This window comes from Rhamphochromis longiceps, linkage group LG12 (genome assembly GCF_057381845.1).
Source record: "Rhamphochromis longiceps isolate RC_006_pf linkage group LG12, R_longiceps_female_GT1.1, whole genome shotgun sequence".
NCBI classification, from domain to species: Eukaryota; Metazoa; Chordata; class Actinopteri; order Cichliformes; family Cichlidae; genus Rhamphochromis; species Rhamphochromis longiceps.
Genome location: NC_140568.1, coordinates 38,578,301 through 38,597,813, shown reverse-complemented (window position 1 = coordinate 38,597,813; position 19,513 = coordinate 38,578,301). Strand labels below are relative to the sequence as shown.

The 19,513-nt window shown below is 39.1% G+C and overlaps 1 protein-coding gene across 2 annotated transcripts; it reads right to left on the bottom strand.

Annotated features, from left to right (window-relative positions):
- Nucleotides 1-1,319: 1,319 nt before the first annotated feature.
- Nucleotides 1,320-19,072, bottom strand: scarf2 (scavenger receptor class F, member 2). Of its 2 annotated transcripts, XM_085426248.1 has the most exons (11): nucleotides 18,386-19,069; nucleotides 15,855-15,913; nucleotides 15,659-15,760; nucleotides 14,694-15,213; nucleotides 14,017-14,235; nucleotides 13,676-13,804; nucleotides 13,229-13,332; nucleotides 11,960-12,074; nucleotides 11,563-11,660; nucleotides 6,616-6,771; nucleotides 1,320-6,045 (listed from the first exon to the last, which is right to left on the bottom strand). In XM_085426248.1, the coding sequence occupies exons 1-11, from the start codon at nucleotides 18,493-18,495 to the stop codon at nucleotides 4,883-4,885; spliced, it is 2,775 nt and encodes a 924-aa protein (XP_085282374.1). In that variant the 5' UTR covers nucleotides 18,496-19,069; the 3' UTR covers nucleotides 1,320-4,882. The 2 variants fall into 2 exon arrangements, with proteins under 2 accessions (XP_085282374.1, XP_085282375.1); XM_085426249.1 differs by lacking the exon at nucleotides 14,017-14,235 and having other exon boundaries at nucleotides 18,386-19,072.
- Nucleotides 19,073-19,513: the final 441 nt, after the last annotated feature.

Sequence of the window (19,513 nt, the reverse complement as noted above, 5' to 3'; positions counted from 1 at the left end):
TCAAGGATGAAAAGACAGAGAACATGTTTCGGTATCCTCAGCTGAGAATCTTTTCCATCTGTGAGTTGCGGATGGGCAGATGGAGGCAGTTGTGTTAACATTCTTCTCTATTCTAGCAGTAAATCTGACTTCAGGCTGTTGTCACATGAAAGATGGTATGACTTTTTTTGGGGGGGGGGGGGTGCTCATCGTGAGAGTGTACATTTCAGTATGGTCAGCAGCTCTGTGAAGCTCTACACAGGGATTCTTTAAGCCTAATGCCAATATCAGCAGGCTAACATCTGCTAATTAGCATTAATTAGGCGGATATTTGGTTATGAACCAAAAAACTAAAGTACTGAATTAATTTTGTTTTTAATTTGAATGGCTTTGCCAAATGAATGATCCAAATGGCTATTAAAACTCCACATGCATGCACCATATATGTCAACACCAAATGTCACTGGGTTTCATTCAATGCACAAAAATAAAGTAATGCAAATAGAATAAAATAAAAGTATTTAATCTTCATCGTGACTAAAGTAGCATAATGTCTGAAAATACTGATGCAACAGAATCATCAAGGTTCATCCTCTTTGGACCATGAATTTAACTCGTTCATGGTTTAATTTGTTACAATTCATTCAAGTCCAAAGCAAAGTGGCGGCGTGACTGGCACTTTGCCACTTGTATGACAAATAAGGAAACCATCACCACAATGATTAAATTGTTTGCTCTGCTCTACAAAAGACATCTTTTTAGAGTGCTCTGCAAAGGTCACATCAACATTATTGCTGTCAGTGTCAGTAAAAAGCTTTATCACACTGCTATCTCCATAAAAAAGTATTGGAAACCAGGCTTATGTTTTATAGCTCTGAAAATGTAGCATAAAACTTCTGTATGCATAACACATATGTACAGCTGTAAGTAGAACATCATGTCAAAAGAGCAGAAACCTAAACAAAGCCACTTCATCTTCTGGTTCCAATTACCCATCACATGACCTATCCATCCATCCTCATATACAACCATTCATCCTCCTTCATTGCCTTGTGGCCCAGTTTTGGCTATATCCCCTTTTCTCCCTTCCAAAAGACGAGACATATGCAGCGCGTGATTAACTCCTTAACACAGAGTTTCCACTGTTTTTCCTTCATGAAAGAAGCGCTTGTCCCCTCCTGAAGGAGCCAAACTGACAGTCCCCTGGTTCCCTCAGGGTCTTTGAAGAGCCGCTATGACCGAATGACTGTGAGAACATCCGCAGTACTGTGTAGCCTAACAGCTGAGACTTAAAAGAATGGATAAAATAAAAGTGGATCTGTTAAGGAGAATACAATACATGATGTATTACAAAATTTATACTTCTTTACCATGTTGTTTTTCTAGTGGACTGTACACTGGAATCAGGCAATAGAAAAAGAAGCCAATAGGAGGTCATGATCCCATTAAAATGTCCAGGAGATGCAAAACGGTATACAATGATTGTCACAGGAAACTGATTCAATGAGGACTGTTTTTAAAGCTCTCTATAGCTACATGTATTGCTTTTTTATTCCAAAGAAGTAAATGAGGAAAAACCAACCAAATAACCATACACAAATGAAAAACAAATCAAAACTGCTATGAAAGAACCACAAAAGACAAAATACACCTTACAGTCAGTAATGTTTTCTGCAGCTTTTCAGGCCCTTTTCTACAAAAATGTTCTGTAAGCCAAAGAAAAAAGCACAGACCAGTCAGATAAAAATGGTCATTTCCTAATTACACAACATTATGGTCAAAAGTATATGGAATTGCTTCAGGAGTGGTATTATAGTACGACTGTACAACCCTTTTTGTATGAGTTCGTTTTTTGCAGGCAATAATAACAAATGGAAGGAGCACAAAGGTTACAAGGTTCTTCTGCAGCTATCAATGCCATATAATTACACTCTGCGTCATGCAGTTAAGTTTCACATAAACATAACATCAACAGAGAACAATTACAAAGCCAATGTAAACTTGACCGGAGGAAAGCACTGATACTCCAAGTTTGCTTCAGAGCCCAAACTAAGCAACAAAAGAAAACAGAGAATGCAACATAAAAGTAAATTCAATGATGTCAAGGAAAACATATAGGCACTGAAAAGGTCATATAAGCACAGCTTACAAAGATAATAAAATTTACACAATGTATACAATGTTGAAAAAACAAATCACCAGAGAAATATGTTGTACCTTGATAAAAACACAAAACAGCAATATTTGGTTCACGAAATTAGCTGAGGGTGCGATGTGGACTTTTCAGACGGAAACACACCATGGCACGTTGGTATAACTTTCTGCTTATTTTAATTCATTATCCATTATTTATAGCTCATATTGTGACAGTTATTTTCACGTGTGTATCTTGAAGAAAAATTGAATTTTTCAAGATGGAGTATTTCACTGCAATACCATTTTTTTGTGTATGTATTTTAGGATCAGCAGTTAAAATAGAGACTGGCAATAACATTAGGCAAAAATAGCTTTTTTCACTTAAACCGATCCACAGTTGAGGCAAATTATAAGACCCGAGTACCATCTAGTCTTACAGTCTACACCTTTTTATTTTAGCATGGTTCTGATAGCTTAAGATAATCTGATCCTTTAAGGTAGAAAAGATCTTAGTCAAGATTTAGTTCCAGAAAGTACCCAGGTGGCATAACACAACGTAATTTGAAATGAAAATACCTTTGACGCAATATCAACCTCACTTTTTGACTAAACTGAAAGTACACAGAGACACATGGCAGACTTCTTCTGTAGTCTGATCTGCAAAGAATGCCACTAGTGGTGAATATTTCAACAAAACTATATTTTACTTCTGATTAATAGGAGGATACCATATAATGGTATGCTTTTTTTAAATAAAGCATACAAAACTTCATCACACAGAAAGTAAGTGAATTCAAAGTGAATAATAAGCATGAAATAAAATGAGGTGTGCTTTGGGGTTTCATTTTTGGTTTAGTGGTTTAGCTGATTGAATAAAACATACAGTAAGAGCACATTATGTTGGCTTGGGTTAAGCAGAAGTATGGAAAAGCCATGTATATGAAATAGTTGGACAAAGGAGAGCAAAAGGCTGAAAATCCCTAAATACTTTATTTCTGTATGGAAAAAGAAGCAGTAATAATGCTCAAAGCGGAATTAAATCTGTCTCATAAGTACGGATAATTTCGTTAGATGATTCTAAATGTAGTATTTCACGTGTACCTGTGTGTCAAAATTTCAAATTTAGATGTGAAGAATAACATCATTAAAAGCTTGGAGAGTAAGATTTTTAAGATTTAAGATAGACTTTCTTTTGCTAGAGATGCTGTTCTGCAGCAAATACAGCATAAATTAAAGTGTTTCTTTTAAGAATCAACATCAAATAGACCCTTATCTAAAATACATAAAAGAGATGAGGATTATATCCTAAACTAATTCAGGTCAGATCTGTATTCCTGTGTGCTGGTACATCTAATTGGGGGGGAGTGGCTTGGTATACTCCGAGGACCAGTTTTTGGTTATTTTTAGTACCTTTAGTACCTGTGGAGAGCATATATAGAATAGCTATTTTTCTGACACCTGGATGGCAAATTAGTTTTCTAACCTCAACAGCAATTCATATTCAATTCGTGAATATATCTGCAGGCAAATATGAGGCGGTCAAACAGTAAAATAGGCCGGAGACATTATATCAATTTAATCCAATCATGCTAAGTCTGTGGCTGCAAGGTCACGTATGAAAAATGTGTTTTTGCCTAATTTGGTACCCCAGTCATGAAATTATGCAAATTAAATTTTGGATAACCTGAAGTCCTAACACCAAGTTTTGTGTCACGCTATAGGTGTGTCCAGGTTCAGTGGCCATGTTCTTGGAAGGTTGTAAAACCTTATTTTTGGTTATGTTATGACTTCACTTCCTGTTTGAAAATTCTGATTGACTGCAATAAACAGGCACAGAAAAAATCTCACGACTTTTGGTGTATAGTTATCTCTACGCACTTTGCTGAAGGTAGGAAAAACTGAAAAAATATTAATAAAGCGCAGTTTTTCAAAAGGGGGTCTCAAGTCTATGGAACTTTTTTGGTTTTTAATAAATCAAATGAAAACTTATTGCCCTTAAATTAAAAAAAAATGCATGTAATAACTCATTTACTACTAAGTTTTTTAGTGTCAATTTTAAAGCCTTTTTTAAAAAAAAATACCACATGACAGATAATGATGACACCATGCTCTGAAGACAACCCAATCCCAAAACTTCAACTATACCTTTTTAAGAGAAAAAAATGGGGATGTACTTTAAAGGTTAAATCTTGCAGTTTGACCAGCTGGTGGTCCTAGAGTGTTTATTCACTGAGATGAAACTTTGAATAGGGACAATTCTCTGCCCCTTTGTACAGAATTTAATTTTTCAAAACTTTTTATGATACAGTGTACGGGTTGGCATACAAGCCAGTGGTAGAACTGAAAGAAAAAAAAATCTAATGGATGTCTAAGCATATAAGCAAAGTATAGTGGTGGACATACTGCAGAGTAAAAGAAATGAATGAACTTTGGATTATGCTTTTGCACCACTGTTCTCACAGTTGTGTCCAGTTTAGGCACAGGTTGTGGTGTGAGGTTGATATATAGTTGTTACTTTAAAAAAAGGACTCCTGAAACGAATACAATGATGTATATAGGTTATTATAATACACCTTACCAATATGACTCAACTGTTCCTCTTGATCTAAAGCACTTCTTATTCTTGACTGGTCCTGGATTCACCCTAAACTCTAACAGTAAAATTTCAATTCCTTGACCGAAAAACTATGTTGTGGTTAAACTTCCAACAAATTTTAGTCTTTTGCAAATCCATCATAAACTTTGTGCAATTTGTAGTTCAAAACACTTATTTCACAACCTGTGGTGGCATAATAGCTGTCTTTTGCTGTGGTGTTTTACTTTCAGATGTATCCAAAGTACCTTCCTTTCCTTTCTTCCTGGGTGGTTTTTTTATGGGAGTCTTCTTTGGTGTAGGATCCAGTGGGTCCCCTGTCCTGGAGCCGTTCAAGTCCTGCTTTTCCGGGCTCTTGGCTTCAGGGGTCCCAAGGTTGGTTTTTACAGGTGCCACCATTTTCTGTAGGCTACTTGAGGTGGGCAGCTGGGGTTTGGTGGAGCCTTGCTCAATCTGGCTCAATCCAGTGGAGCCGGTTCTTTTGGCTTTCTGTGGAGGTGTGGGCTTCTCCCGGTTTGCCCTTGGTGTGGAGAGACCATTGGTCTTTGTCAGCCCTGTTCCCTCATTCCTGTTGATGCTTTGGGTTTTTTCCTTGAGCTGAGCGGCAAGCAGCGTAGCAGCCTCTGAGTTCATATGAGGATGGATGACCTTTGGGCTCTTGGGTGGCTCCTTAGGGGTCTGCTTTGAACTATCAACACTTTTCTTTTCAGGCGAGGAGCAGTGAAAATTACTTATCTTCTTGAGGGCACTCTGAACAACACCATTGATGTGCTCCATGTGACTGGGACTGCCGTGCTCATCCCCAGACTTTTTTCCTCGCAGAGGTTTGTGTTTTTTAGGGGAGCCACTGGCATCTGCCTCCTGCCCCTCCTGTATCTTCTGTCGGTCATGATGCTTTTCCTTTATTCTTTGCCACTCTTCACTCTTAGATGAGCCATCACTTGAACTTCTCTTTTTCTCCTTTGACACTGCAAGTGCCTTAATTCCCCCCTGCTGCTCAGGCTGGGGAGACCCTGTGGTATTCCCGTGTATCCATGACACCTTGGGTTTAGTGGATGGGTCTGGTGGCCGGGGTTTGGGCTTGCCAGGTGAAGGCGGTGGCTTTCCATTGCGCTTGGCCTCTAATATAGGAGTGCCATCTCTATCCTTGCCACTGTTCTCATCCTCCTTCGACTGCTTGGAGAGGCGGGCGACCAAGGCATACTGTGGCTCACTACCTTCTGTTTTGGTTACACTTGTGTCTTTCAGGGAGGTGTATTCACCAGCGTCATCTTCATCAGGGACAGATTCTGGCTTCTCTGCTGCAGGGCTGGGGCTCCGCTTGTCATTCATGGAGTCTGTGGATCATTGGCAGGTCAAGAGATGCTACTCAAAAATGGTGTTTGTTTATTTCAATCCTGATTATACGTGCTGTTGCAGCATTACATTACTTGATATGATCACTACGTTTACTGCATGTTTGCTGTTGTTCAATTATACTGAAAATAACTGGGTCAATAACTGGGTCAATTCGGCAACTTGATGATCTTACTCAAAATCCATTTTTGTAAAGAGACCCACATCAAAGAGAAACAGACTAAAACTGGCTAAAGCATCATTTGCAATTTCATAGTTCAAGATTAGAAACTGACGGAATGGGTGTTTTCCACCAAACTTTAAGGATTTAGTCACTGTTTGGATGTGTGCAATATGCTGACTTGACCATTCCATTTCCTGTTTATGCTCTTCTTGTTCTCAAAGGAGAATCTAAATTTAAATGGCATAAATGCCAACTATTATGTAGCTATTAGAGAAGTGAGTGAGTCACTGGATAGTCACATTGGGGAATATGATTATCTCGCATGTGTGTCCATACAAGATAGCTGAACTGTTTTTTTTTTTTGTTTTTTTTTTACATGATTACTCACCTTCATGCGGAACACAGTAAACTGGCCCCTCATCTCCGCTCTCAAAAGAAGAGAAGGACCCCTGGGATGACCAGGAGGAGGGGGAGTGCTGTTCAGCCACAGAGGGGGGCTCAATGAAGCTGCAGTTGAAGGTGTTCTCTGGGTCATGGTGGGCTACTGAGAACAAAAAACAAATGCAAAAGTCAAAAGGTCAGTCAGAGGTTTTTTTTTACTGTGTTACAGGACAAACAGTCTGCTCTTACTCAGTCTCACAGCAAAGTTGTAGAAAGCATTGGTTTAACTAACTCTGTAGAAAAATAGGTTTTACATGTGAGCTAACAAAGGCTCTGACACTATGAGTTTCTAAAAGCAAATGGTGATAGTTTCATACCCATTCATAATTTATTAGCTGGAGCTGAATTCCCACAGCTGACGATATTCAGATTTTCTTTAGAGTTTGCTTGGAAAATCTTAACCAACAAACAACGCTCTTTATAATATACAGTATACTAATAAAGAGCTGAATGGTGAGATAAAACATTGCAATGTTATGTGGTTGCTTACTGTCTCTGCTGGGCTTTTCTAGTATTTTGTGGGTTCAGCAAAATGAACCACAAATGGGTTCTTCATCGTCATCTTCCACTGAGTCCTCTCCCTAACAATAAGTAGGTCAAGTCATGTTTCCCTCTCACAATCTCCCTTTCACTCTCTCATTCTTCTGTCCTCAGACACTACAGCATTCTGCTAACCCTTCAGTCTCAGGACAGCTGCGCTTTCTGAAGGGTACTTAAGCTTAATCTTCCCATCTGGTGTGAACCGGACTAAACCATACTGGGTGTTAACTTGCATGACCGGCCACATCAGATGCTCCTGTTTATATTCCTGATGACACATGGGTCCATGCGTTTGTTTAGACCTTAGATAAACCATCTATGGAAGGAATCCCCTAACTACCAGGACACTGGCCAAGACTGGCCTAAAACGATTTGCTAGTTTAAGAGATCTACAGCTAGATTTTTGCAGCCTGACTTGCAAAATGTATCTCTCTATATTCTTGCTGCATTTGTATTAGTGTTTGATATGGATGCACTTTTAAAATGTTACAAAAGAAGAAAATCCAGCAGATTATCTGCTTAGACGCTGTTTTTATATTCTCCCATTATAGCAAACAAGTCTGGTTTATCTGTCACCCTAAACCAGTCTGAAGTTTATTCTCTTGCCTCCCATGTGAATCAATGTGGCTCACACCATGTGACTTTCTGTTGAGCCTTTTGTGCTTTGAACTTTTTCTCCAAAAACAACATGATTGAGTCATGTTTTCCCCTTTAGTTTGCTGGATTTTATCTGAATTTCTACTTTCTAATTTAATTTTACGTTGCCCCTTTCAATCTGTTTTGAAAGTCAAGGTTTTCCCTTAGATATATGACTCACTTGGTTATTTTTACATTGATCTAAAATGGTTCCTTAAAAGGTTTCCTTCTTTCATCAAAACAAGAAGTCTAACTCCCTGAACAAAATATTTGATTTTGGGGTTCTATTGTCTTGTTTTATGCACTGAGGGGTGAATGTCAAAACAGTTGCAACATGTCTGTCTCAACTACTTGTATATATAAAGAGGTCACAAGATAGTATTTTTAAACACAGAGGGCTTACATTTCCAGTATCATTTTAAGATATCCCCATAACAATCTGCTATCTCTATGTTTTATATTAATTAATTTATAAAAATAAATCTGAAGCCAGAATGGAACTTCAATGTAAGATCGAAAACTATTTATGCTTAAGTAAATATTTGAATTATACAGGAAAAAAGCTATTGTATATGTCTTTTCCACCACTTATGCAGGGTCCTCATAGTGTAGCAACAGGCAGACAGGCACAGACTGAAGGACAAAGGAATGTAGAACGGCAAAGATTTCAGTCATGTTAGTCAGCGATCTAACACATGGGCATTTTGCAAGTGATGTATGCAGCGATGAACAACTGCTGTCCTTAAAAATTGCTTGGTCCAGACTGTGAGTCTAGTAAGGAAGATCGCTATGCTGACTAGACGCCACTGTGATCCCTCTCTGCATGAAGGCCAACACACAACAGGGTATTATTGACCCATCTCCACAACAGAACTCCACCACCACAGCTGCTCAGTAGGGTGGTGGAAGTCTGGAGGATACAACAAGAAAGTTGATAGATCAAACACCTGGTCCATCTCTAGAAAACTGTGCACTGAATAATAATATGGTTCACCAGTAATAACAGTAAATAAAAATATACTTCAGCCTAAAACAGCATGGACATATGTTGCAACGTTGCATGTAAATTCTCATATACAAAGCCAGCGTACAGCCTACAGCCATTTGGACACTTCTGTTTTAAAAGAATGAATATATACAGCAGTATAACAGTAACTGGGTCATTCTAGTAAAAGCCAAAGTGTGACTTTGAGAAAATATTCTGACTTTTTGATTAGACAACTCCCAACTACACTGTGAGTATTGCAGCAAACACATTTGCAATACCAGCCAAACTTTGCCCGGATAAATAAAGAAGAAAAAAAGCAGCTGGTCTTAGCATCCGTCCATGAGGAAGCGTTTGGATATAGAGGAGGCAAGGAATGCCAGACAGACACGAATGTGCAGGGTGTGGAGTAAATATGCTTAGAAAGGAATGTTAAAATGCAAGCAAACAGCATTAGTTTCACCAAGAGGGAAATAGGTGACAGTGTGTTTATATAGGTTTTTTTTTATTGAGTCTAACTTTGCTAGGACTAAATGCTGTCCTTTAATTCATCCCTGACTTCTAAAATGTAGTTCCCATGCTGATAAATATTGCATTTTTCAATTTCAGGAAAATAAAGACAAATTGATTTTAAAAAAGTCTTATATTTAAAAAGAAAAGCAGGCATATGGAGGCATAATGTGAAAGATTTTCATTTAGGGTACTGTGGTTCAACTTCCATGTGTTTCCAAATGTTTATTTAGCTTAATTTTCATTGATTGTTTATTATTGTTTATAAACATACCATTTCAAAACATTGACCACATTAGATATTTCTTCACCATGTTCTGCTTTATCAGACCATTACATTTGACTGATAGGACAGCAAGAACTCAAATGGCAAATATAGGCTGACTATAAACATTTTTAAATACTACAAACAAACTGAAAATTGAATTTAGTTTCATGGGAACTTAATTTTTAGGTGAGAGCCAACACCCCCCAGCCCCCATCTCCCCTACCCCTGTTTTATTATCATTTGGTCTTACCACATCTGTTGCCACTGACCCTGATGTGGATAAATCACACTTCTGACACTAGCTGGGGTAAATTTGACCACTTCCTGTTTCCAGCCCTATGGCCCCCCTCTGGAATGTGTGTGTGTTTGTGTGTTCTGTGTGCAGGACTGTGTGGCTTCAGTCGGAGCTGGAGTTTCTAAATGTTGGCAAACCATGCTTCTGTGAGTAGCACAAATGCAAGCAGGGTAGCAAAGATTTATGCAGGACAAACGAAGGAGAAGATGAAGGTTGGTATGAGGGTCTGCCTTCAAGTCTGACTGCAACATTTTTCACATTTACTGTCTAAAACTGTTGAAACTTTAGTTTTTCAAGGCCTAAAAATAGATTTTTCTTTACTTGCATTCTTAAGAAATCCTTTTACCTACATGATTTGCACTTGCTCACAAATAAGCATTAATGTCCCATAGGATGACACAGGCAACACAGTCCATGTGTTGTATTTTCAAATGAGGCATAATGTGGACAGATTGTAGCTTAAATAATCAGTTGGAAAAATGAGAAAGCACATGCTGCTCAGACTTGGAAAAGAAACCAGGTCATTATGATTTAACCCCTTATGCACTACACTGACTTCAAAAACACATTTTAAAGCATCTGTCTTTTTCAGAAAACACAAATCAAAGTAAGGTTGGGAACATCTGTGTCACTGACCAGCCATATATGCTTTTAGTCTGCAAAATGTTACAAAATACAGAGAGATGATTGGATTGACAGATTAACTTATCATTTTAGAATCAGAAAATGTCAGGATAAGTCAGTGTCTTGAAAATATTGGAAATTCCATTTAACAGCGCAGCAAATATCGCTTCTGCTGTCTGATATGATGCACAAATGAATGTATTTATTGCATAGGTAATGGGAAATGATTTGATAACAAACCTTAGTGCTTTAAAATTTAAACAACTCCAAATCCAAAGCAAATAGCCATAATACGTTGACTAGTCTGACATCTGTAGAAAAGCAAAACAAAAAACGAAAAAAAAACCCAAAGCCTGGGGTCACAAACACATCTGTCACACACCACGAGACCTCCACATGGAGCAGCAGAACTACAGCGTCCACCCAAACAGTGCAGCCTTTGATAGCTCGTCACTCACCACCATGTGGGGCCCCCAACAACCACTGGCTTTCTTTTTAATAACACAGCCTCCTCCTCAGCACAAGAAAAAAAATTCTTGTGAAGAAGATGATGGAAAAGAGTAAAGAAAATAGGGAGAAAAAAGCCCAAGTTTAGGGTCGTAATAATATGAACACATGGCATTTGGCAGTGCCAAGAATAATAATGGGCTCTAAAACCAGTGCATTCTTTTCAAATGAAACCTCATACTCGCCTGGCAGCCACCATACACTTTTCAACCCTATTCATCTTCTAGGCAGCAGCCTAAGGTAGCACTAAAAGAAAATGCTTACACTGATTGACAGACATTAGCGTCATTGTCTACATGACGTTAAAATTAAAAACATTTGAAAGCACTGATAGCCACTAAAACACAGCTTTTATACCATCTACGTATACTGCTTACACAGAATATCATTACATTCACTGGCTTTTACTGAATCTAATAAAAATATACATTTTAGCAGACTGTGCAAGAATCAAAGACAACGATTACAGAGAATACAGAAGCTTCTGGTAGCACTGTGGTGGTATATGAGAAATAGTTTTCGGGCTCACCGACTACTTTGGGCAGTTTCTGTCTCCTCAGTGGAATACGGGGAAGTTTAGTGCTGATTCTGCTGAATCGTCCACACAAGATCCGTTTGGCTTTTTTGCTGTTGAAAAGGGATGACGCCATGGAAATCCAAATGAATCATTCAAACTAGGCATTTTAAACCTGGCCCTCTGCCTCTTTTGAGGGCTCAGGGACTGCTCATATTGCTATTCACAATATAATGTCAATATATAAAAGCTCTTGAAATACAATTTATGTGCATTTATTAATTTAACAACCTGTGAGAAAATGTACAAAGAAAATATTTTTCTCTGTTTTTATAACCAGGGCAGGCCTCCTAATAGAAACTCAAGCGCCTAATGTGGACCGCTGAGGTGAAGGCACCTATCTGTCACTCACTTGTGGTTGTCTTTGTGCCGACAGAGGCAGCAGCAGCACAGCAGTGAGAGGAGGACAATCAGTAAAAAGGAGACCAAGGTCCCAGCTGCAATCACACCCATCCGCTGGTTGGGCTCTGAAAGACAAAATGCAGGGAATGGTGGGTGTGCCACAATGTGTTGGTGAAGTCTGAATACCAGTTTCAACAAATAGCTCTCTCAGTCATAGCTAAAACAAAAAAGCGTGGCATGTAGGACATTATTACGAATTAATATGAAATCGCATTGAAGATACCATAATATAGTGTTTAACTCGTGTATTTGTTAATCTGGCAGATTTGACAATAACTGTAGATTATAGCGCTCCCCCCTTTAAAACCAATTGGGCTTTTGTTGTTGATTTTCTGCAATTAGCTTCCTCCTCTCACACCCTCTTTGTTATAGACCCTTCATCATAACTCAATGATTTATTAGCATTCCTCCCACTTGAAGTTTGATACACCCCAAAGACAATCAGTGGTGTATTGTACAGTTATGGGCACCATTTAGTATTGGGAAAGAGAGACAAGCACCAGAAGAGAAGTAACACATAGGAGTAAAAAAGCAATGAGCCTCGGGTTTTACGCTGTCACATACGTCTCTGGTTGTTGGGTGGTCTGTCCTTGACATGTTGTCACCCTCAATTTGGAATGGAGTTGAGGTAAAAGTAGCAAAGGGTTAGTTTATCACTGACCAACTTGCCACCACCCATCATGTTCACTAGCCAAAATTCATGCAGTCTTTGTGTGTGATATTCTCCACGTCTGCCTCCAATAATCTCTTTCCAAACAGTATTTTTTCTCTATTCTCTGTATCCATTCCAGTTTCTCATTTTTCTTTCCTTTCCTCTATCCCTTTCTTTTTTTTCTTCCTTCCTTTCTCTCTTCTGCGGCTGGACAGGAACAGAGCCAACAAACACAGCCATAAAAAGGACACCGGTCTAGGTCTGGAAACACAATCAAGGCCCTTTGGTGTCCCACTACACACACTGACCTAAATAGATGTATTTGTTGCTACTCAGCATATACAGCCAACTATTAGAAATTTAATATGCAGGCAGTATTGCTGGCATGTAATTTACAAATAAACAGTTCAGAGCATTTGAATTCTTTTGGTGTGTACAGTATAAAGTAAGAAATATCTGTTCAAGTTAGGAGAATAAAAAAGACCCACTAGTTTCTGACATACTCGCTAACCGCAACACATCAGTTAGCTCATAAAAAACTAAAAGTAAAAATAAAGATTTTCTTACGGAGATAGCAGGCACCAGACACAGGATCACAGTTCTTGTCATGGCAAGAGCATGTCTGGTTACAGTTGATTCCATACTGGCCAGTTGGACAGGTCATATTGCAGCTTGACAACAGAGAAGAGACAGAAAACATCTGCTTAATGTTGTGTCTGAGTAACCAGTATGTTACATGGAACAAAAGAAGAAAGAAGGGGATAACTGGGATTAGCTCCATATCCCAATCGTTTCTGCTGTGTTTGAGAGAATTTTGCTTTCTTTGTTCCTAAATTTTATTTTATTCGTTTAAACACATGCATCAAAACACAAACTCAACCTTTTAAGTCCCCAGATATATAAATGTGCTACAAACATCATATCACCACGTTCAACCCTTTGCCACTGCATACTGTACAGCTGTCAAGGGTATAAACAAGGCTGTTTTTATCTTTGAGGTGTCGTTTAACTTACTATGTGCCATAAAACCCGGGGTCACAGAGGCACTCTCCGGTAACAACATGACAGATGCCATTAAAACAATGACTGCAGTTGTTTTCACAGTTCTCGCCATATGTGCCATTGGGGCAGCGCACGTCACACCTATCACACACAGAAAGAATGTCTTGATTACACATAATGTCATTTTAAAGCTTAGAAGTATGAGTCATGGTCATTACCACAGTGCCAGAAATAGTCTCGTAATAGCTAGTAGTTAAATATTTAAAAGGAATACTAAACAACAAAACAGCATGCTCTTTTCTTTACACATTTGCATGTGCGCACGTGCGTGTGTGTGCATTTTTTTTTTTTACCTGTCCCCAATCCAGCCAGGGTTACAGTGCGAACACTTGCCATAGATGGGCTCACAGTGGTGACCATCTTTACACGTAGGACACACTTCCTGGCAGTTTTCACCAAAAAAGCCCTTGGCGCAGACCTGATCACACCGAGTCCCATTCCATCCTCTCTCACATGTAATACAGCTTCCTCCTGTCACTTTACAGGGCTGCTGGCCTTTGCAGTGCCCACACCTGGTGGCAGCCAATGAAACACAGTTTTTTTTGTCTCCTCTTATCTAAATGTAATGAGACAGCTCAGTGATCAAAATCTTCATGAAACCAGCTGTATTAGTTTGCTTTAGATTCTTGCTCTAATCATTTGAAGGCGATAAACACTGAACCGTAGCAGTACTTGAAGCAATTGTACTGCACGTTTCTTGTGTTGTGACAATGATTGTGGGACAATGTGAATACCATTACCTCCTGAATACCAATTTCCATTGAATCTCGCTTGGGCATTGTTCCATTAAATTAGACATGTTTAGATTTAAGATTTTAGATATTAAATCCTCTAAAACCCACAGACCTGCAATATCACATGGACCAGGCATGGAAACTCAACATTATGCATCTGAAAAGCTCAGAATTTCCTGTTTAAATAATGGTACACTGCTTTCTGCCTACTTTAAAAAAAAAAAAAAAAATCCCACCTGATCCTGCAGTTTTGACCATAAAATCCAGCAGGACATGGCTCCCTGCAGAACTTCCCACGGTACCCAGGCAGACAGGTACATGAACCATCAGCCTGGTTACACTTGCCATAGAGGCACTGGCAGTTTCGCTCACAGCGTGGACCCCAAAGCCTCTCCCTGCACTGGCAGCGTCCCGAGAACTGGTCGCATGGTGAATTGTTACAGTTACACTGGAGTGCACAGTTCCTCCCAGTCCAGCCAGGGTTGCACAAGCATCGCCCTGTCATCACATCACAGATTGAATTGATGCTGCAGTAGCAGTTGTTGTTGCACTGAGGACCCCAGAAGCCAGGATAGCATGTGCATTTTCCTGTTTCTTGGTCACACTTGCCCTTCTGGCAAAGACAAACATTCTCGCATTTAGGTCCCCAGCGATTGTGGTTGCAGGTGCACTCGCCGGTCAAATCATCGCACTGGCCATTGGGGTAACAGTGACATTCTCCCTTGCAGTCTGGTCCCCAGTACTCTGCAGGGCATTCTGTTAAAAGACAATGCAATCAGGAGAAGTTCTTACAGAGTCTAAGACTACAAATACTAGTAAAACTGGAAGGTTGTACTTAAGCGCAGTAGTGCTTTGAGCTACAAACACTGACATTGGAACTTTGTGTAAAAGCATGTTATGATAACTAATTTGAGAGAAATATAAGAACTAGCTGATGCATAAAGAATGCCATTTATTATACATGTATTTGGTCATTTGGTCATCATCCAAAATCTTGAAGGTACATGAATTCTGAATACCTGTTTTTTTGGACTAGCCTTTGCCAACTTTTTAAGATATTTGTTGTGTCAATAAGCAATATGTTGAAAAACTGACTGTCGAGAGTACTATACTGGAACATTTATATTTAACATGTAAAATGTATTTGCTTAATACCAGGAATGACACAAAATGAAAAATAAAGTGAGAAAAAAATTCTTACTGGTGTTACAGCTAGCTCCAAAGTATCCATGACGACAGCGGCATTCATTTGGCCTGACACACACCTCATTGTCCTTGCAGGTGAAGTTTCCTTCACAGAGGGCTGAGGTGAAAAGTATAGGCCATATTATTCTATTGGTGTGCACAATGAGCCATATGACATACTGCCAAATGTTAGCTCTAAGTGTGGTACATACGTGTCAGACATTCAGTTCCTAGCTGCCCCCATCCACTGCAGCACACTGGTGTTGATGATCTGGGGGTAAAAGGTACAGAATGAAAGGGGGGAAAGATGAAGCACTTGATTAAAATAAAGCAAAACAAATATATTTCAAGTGACAACATTCACACGAAGTTCCTGCTTCTTTGGCTTTGTGCTTCTTACTGATGCAGCTGTTGCCAAATTCTGCAAATGCAAGCAGAATGTGCTAAGCATATGCATTACACATATGCTTAGCACATTGTTGTATAATTACCTCAATATGGTTCATTCCAATTTCTACAAGACACATACACTCAAAAGCTACTAGCTCCTGAAGCTCTACAGGCTTTTCTGCCTCCCCCAGCCTGTGATGGAGTGTGAATATTCAGAGGCAAAGTTTTGCAGACAAGTATTGGGCCTAACAGGAAAGAACGGCTGCATGTCCTCTTCCTCCCATGCCGGTGACCTCTGTGGGGCCCCTGCAACACGTCAGCTTGCCCTAAATTGTTTGAAGATGGCAGTTTGTGTTCAGTTGATGGGAAGGGAGTAGCAAAATTCTATTATCCTGCCAAAACCGGCACGTGTTCAAGATCATTGGTCAAACCTTTGAATTACTTGACTTGTATGGAAGGAAATTTTCCAAAGAATCTCTTTTTTTCTTTTTCATACAGTTTTGTTTAGATTTTTTTTTGTTTGTTTGTTTTGTGTTTTGTTTTTTGTTTTTTTCAAGTGTGCCACACCAAATTTGGACAAACTGTAATCAACCCTTTATAATCGACCCTTTGTTAACCATTAACATTAATCCAATCCATGCCAGAATGCAGAAGGAGAAATTACCTTCACTGTTTAATGGAATTAATTTGGTCTTTACATGCTGTGTGCTTTTCATTACCACAGAAAGAATGCACGGACTACTTTCACAGACGACCTCAATTGCTGCTTTTTCACTGATTTGAAAAGAAGATTTTAGTGCTGAAAACATCACAAAGCCAGCAACTTTTTGCATTCTCAAAACACTGTTAGGAACACTTGAAGCTAGAAAACAATGACTATTGAGGGCACCGGCAAATGATTTTAGGATGTATTGCCATTAAAGCCAGATTCAACAGTTGATTTTCCACTATGAGGAGACATATTGGAATGCTGACTAGTTGTGATAAATAATGAACTACTTCCCTCTGTTCATATGATTCAGGGCTATAAAAATAGAACAATAAATGGATAGTGGGGGAAAAAAAGACAATCTAATGGTGAGTTCAGTGTCATGAATGGTGAAAAGTGCAAAGAGGGGCACAATATCAACCTTGTAGAGCAATAGAGGTCATGTACAGCATGCTGAAAACTTCATAGAGCATAACAATACTCTAGAACAGAATTTCCTTTCTGGCAAATGACAACGTTTTGCCCAGTGAGGCAAGATGACAGCACAGCTTTAGCTTTTGAAGAGCAGCTGCTGATGACTTTCTATCTGAGTGCACAGGAAAATACAGTGTGTGGCTTTTCAGATAAGCTATTTCCCCCCTCTCTCGCTCTCTTTTTTCAAATAAGCTATTTTTGGTCCGATAACATTTTCAACATAAAAAAAGTAAGTGATAACTTTTAAGCTCATCCATCCTAAAGTAATCAGCTACAAGTATATGGTTACTTATCACACATTGTTTAGAACATACTGGAAAATGATCCCTGGATTACATTTGCTGTTTCTGGCCTACCACAATTTACAAAATTCAAAACATCAGTTCGAGCTTGGATACTACAGTCAGCAATTATGGGCTTGGATGTTTTTCTTTTACACAAGTTACTGAAAGGCTCAGGAGATCACCAAGAAATGCCTTTAGGATCACTTACTTTTGCTTTTATGACAGGATTTTAACCTAAATCCTATCAGTTTTGCGTTTCATTAACTCCTCCAAAATCTGGTTCTTAAAAGTGCATTATCAACCACACTATTAAATAGTGCCACGAGTGCTGTAAGGGTCTGTAAGAGCGCCCTCTTCAGAGCAACAAAAACATTTCGGTTCCAGATGTAGCACACACATCTGTATAGCTATGCTTTTCTTCAGTGGACTCCTCCTCTTGCTATCTTGCTATGGCTACACTGAACAGGGAGCGCGTTATATGTAAGGGAGAGGGGGTGGTGGGTCGACGTGACATAATGCATAAAAAACAAAGTGTTTCTAAGATCTCCTGACCTAAAATACGTATCTTTTAAATACTAAAGACGGCGGATGGCTTCACAAAATATTCGGCGACTTTGGAGGACCACTATTTACGCACAAGGCCACCAATGGAAACGTCAAATTTATAAAGTTACGCATTTTTCCACAAAACAAGAAATAAAAAACACTTTGAATAACTACTTATTTCCCAACTCTAGCGGAACCTTTTTGAAGGAAGTTCCCATCCCCCCGAAAATGGAGAATAAGAAGCAAAAAAAAAATGTTATCTTATTGCAAATCTTATTGTACAAGCTGATTTGCAGTAACAACAAATCGAATAGCTCCCATTTTCCCCCTGCATGCTTACCCGGGTACTTTGCACACATTCCTGCCTTTGGGGTTGAGTTCTTGGCTGAAACCGGAGCAGAAGAAAAGACAAACCAACGCAAGAAAAGTAAAAGAGTTCTTTACTTCCATTGTACAAGCAGCATCATCCTTCTAGACGCCGTATTTACGCCGCATTACCCTCATCCAAAAGTTACGACGGCTGGGTTTCAGTGTTCTTTGCACACTCCAGTTTCTTTAATGCACATAAAACGAATGCGCATCCCTTTTAAATAGGCTAATAAATCCTTAAGGTGTTTTAAAAAGTCTCGCCACCACCTACGCCATCGAGAAACTTTCCAAAACTGACCAGCGACGGCAGCTCCAACCGCAAAGGAGAAAAAGTCATAAAGCCAAAGTTGCAATCGCAGTAGTCTTAGTGAACGTCTTTTCTCCTGTTGTGTTACTTATTCCTTGAAAGAGGTCATAAGCCACATGCCTCCAGATTCAAAATGAATCAAATATTTTTTTCTCTTGCCAAAATGTGTCCTCGGAGCTTCTGGGAATGTGTAGACTGTTGATAATCTTTACAAAAAAATAAAATTAAAATAAAGCAGAGTGTCACTATGTCGCTTTTGTTCCTCTCGAATGAGACGCGCTTAATCCTTAACTTTGTTCCTCTCTTGCGCTCTCAGGAGTGGCAGAAGGGAAATTCCTGATTTGTTACTCTATCTTTGGCTCAGTGCGCCATGCGTGAGCCACCAAATTTACATAAGCCTGTGCGCAACAGGGTCTGATTGAAGGAAAAGGGTTAAAAAGAAATAAAGAAAAAATGTATTGTGCTCCGTTCTTAGATTTTAACAAACAGTAGAGGTAATTACCTATATTGATGACATTTAGTGGAAATATTATATTTATTAACAAAAGTTATGTACATAGATCATCTTAGACGTTGACTTATCAGATTTATAAGTATAATTTATAGAAGACTACGCATTTCAACCAAACCGTATTTTAAAGTAGTTGGGTTTTTTTTTTGGTTTTTTTTTTTTTTATTATTGTGTGAGCCTTTGTGTGGCGGCTTCAGGGGGCAGCAGTGTATTACCCACAACTGAGACAATAGCTCCCCCATCTGTCAACATGAACGTAGTGATGCTGATAGACAGTACCC

What these genes read in the sequence shown, in the direction of transcription:
- scarf2 (XM_085426248.1), bottom strand. Translation starts at nt 18,495, where the DNA reads ATGGAAGTAAAGAACTCTTTTACTTTTCTTGCGTTGGTTTGTCTTTTC. An exon ending in GGTCAAAACTGCAGGATCAG is followed by an intron (nt 14,236 to 14,693) that starts GTGGGATTTTTT and finishes GGCTGCCACCAG; the next exon opens with GTGTGGGCACTGCAAAGGCC. An exon ending in TTACTGTGTTCCGCATGAAG is followed by an intron (nt 6,046 to 6,615) that starts GTGAGTAATCAT and finishes AATGATCCACAG; the next exon opens with ACTCCATGAATGACAAGCGG.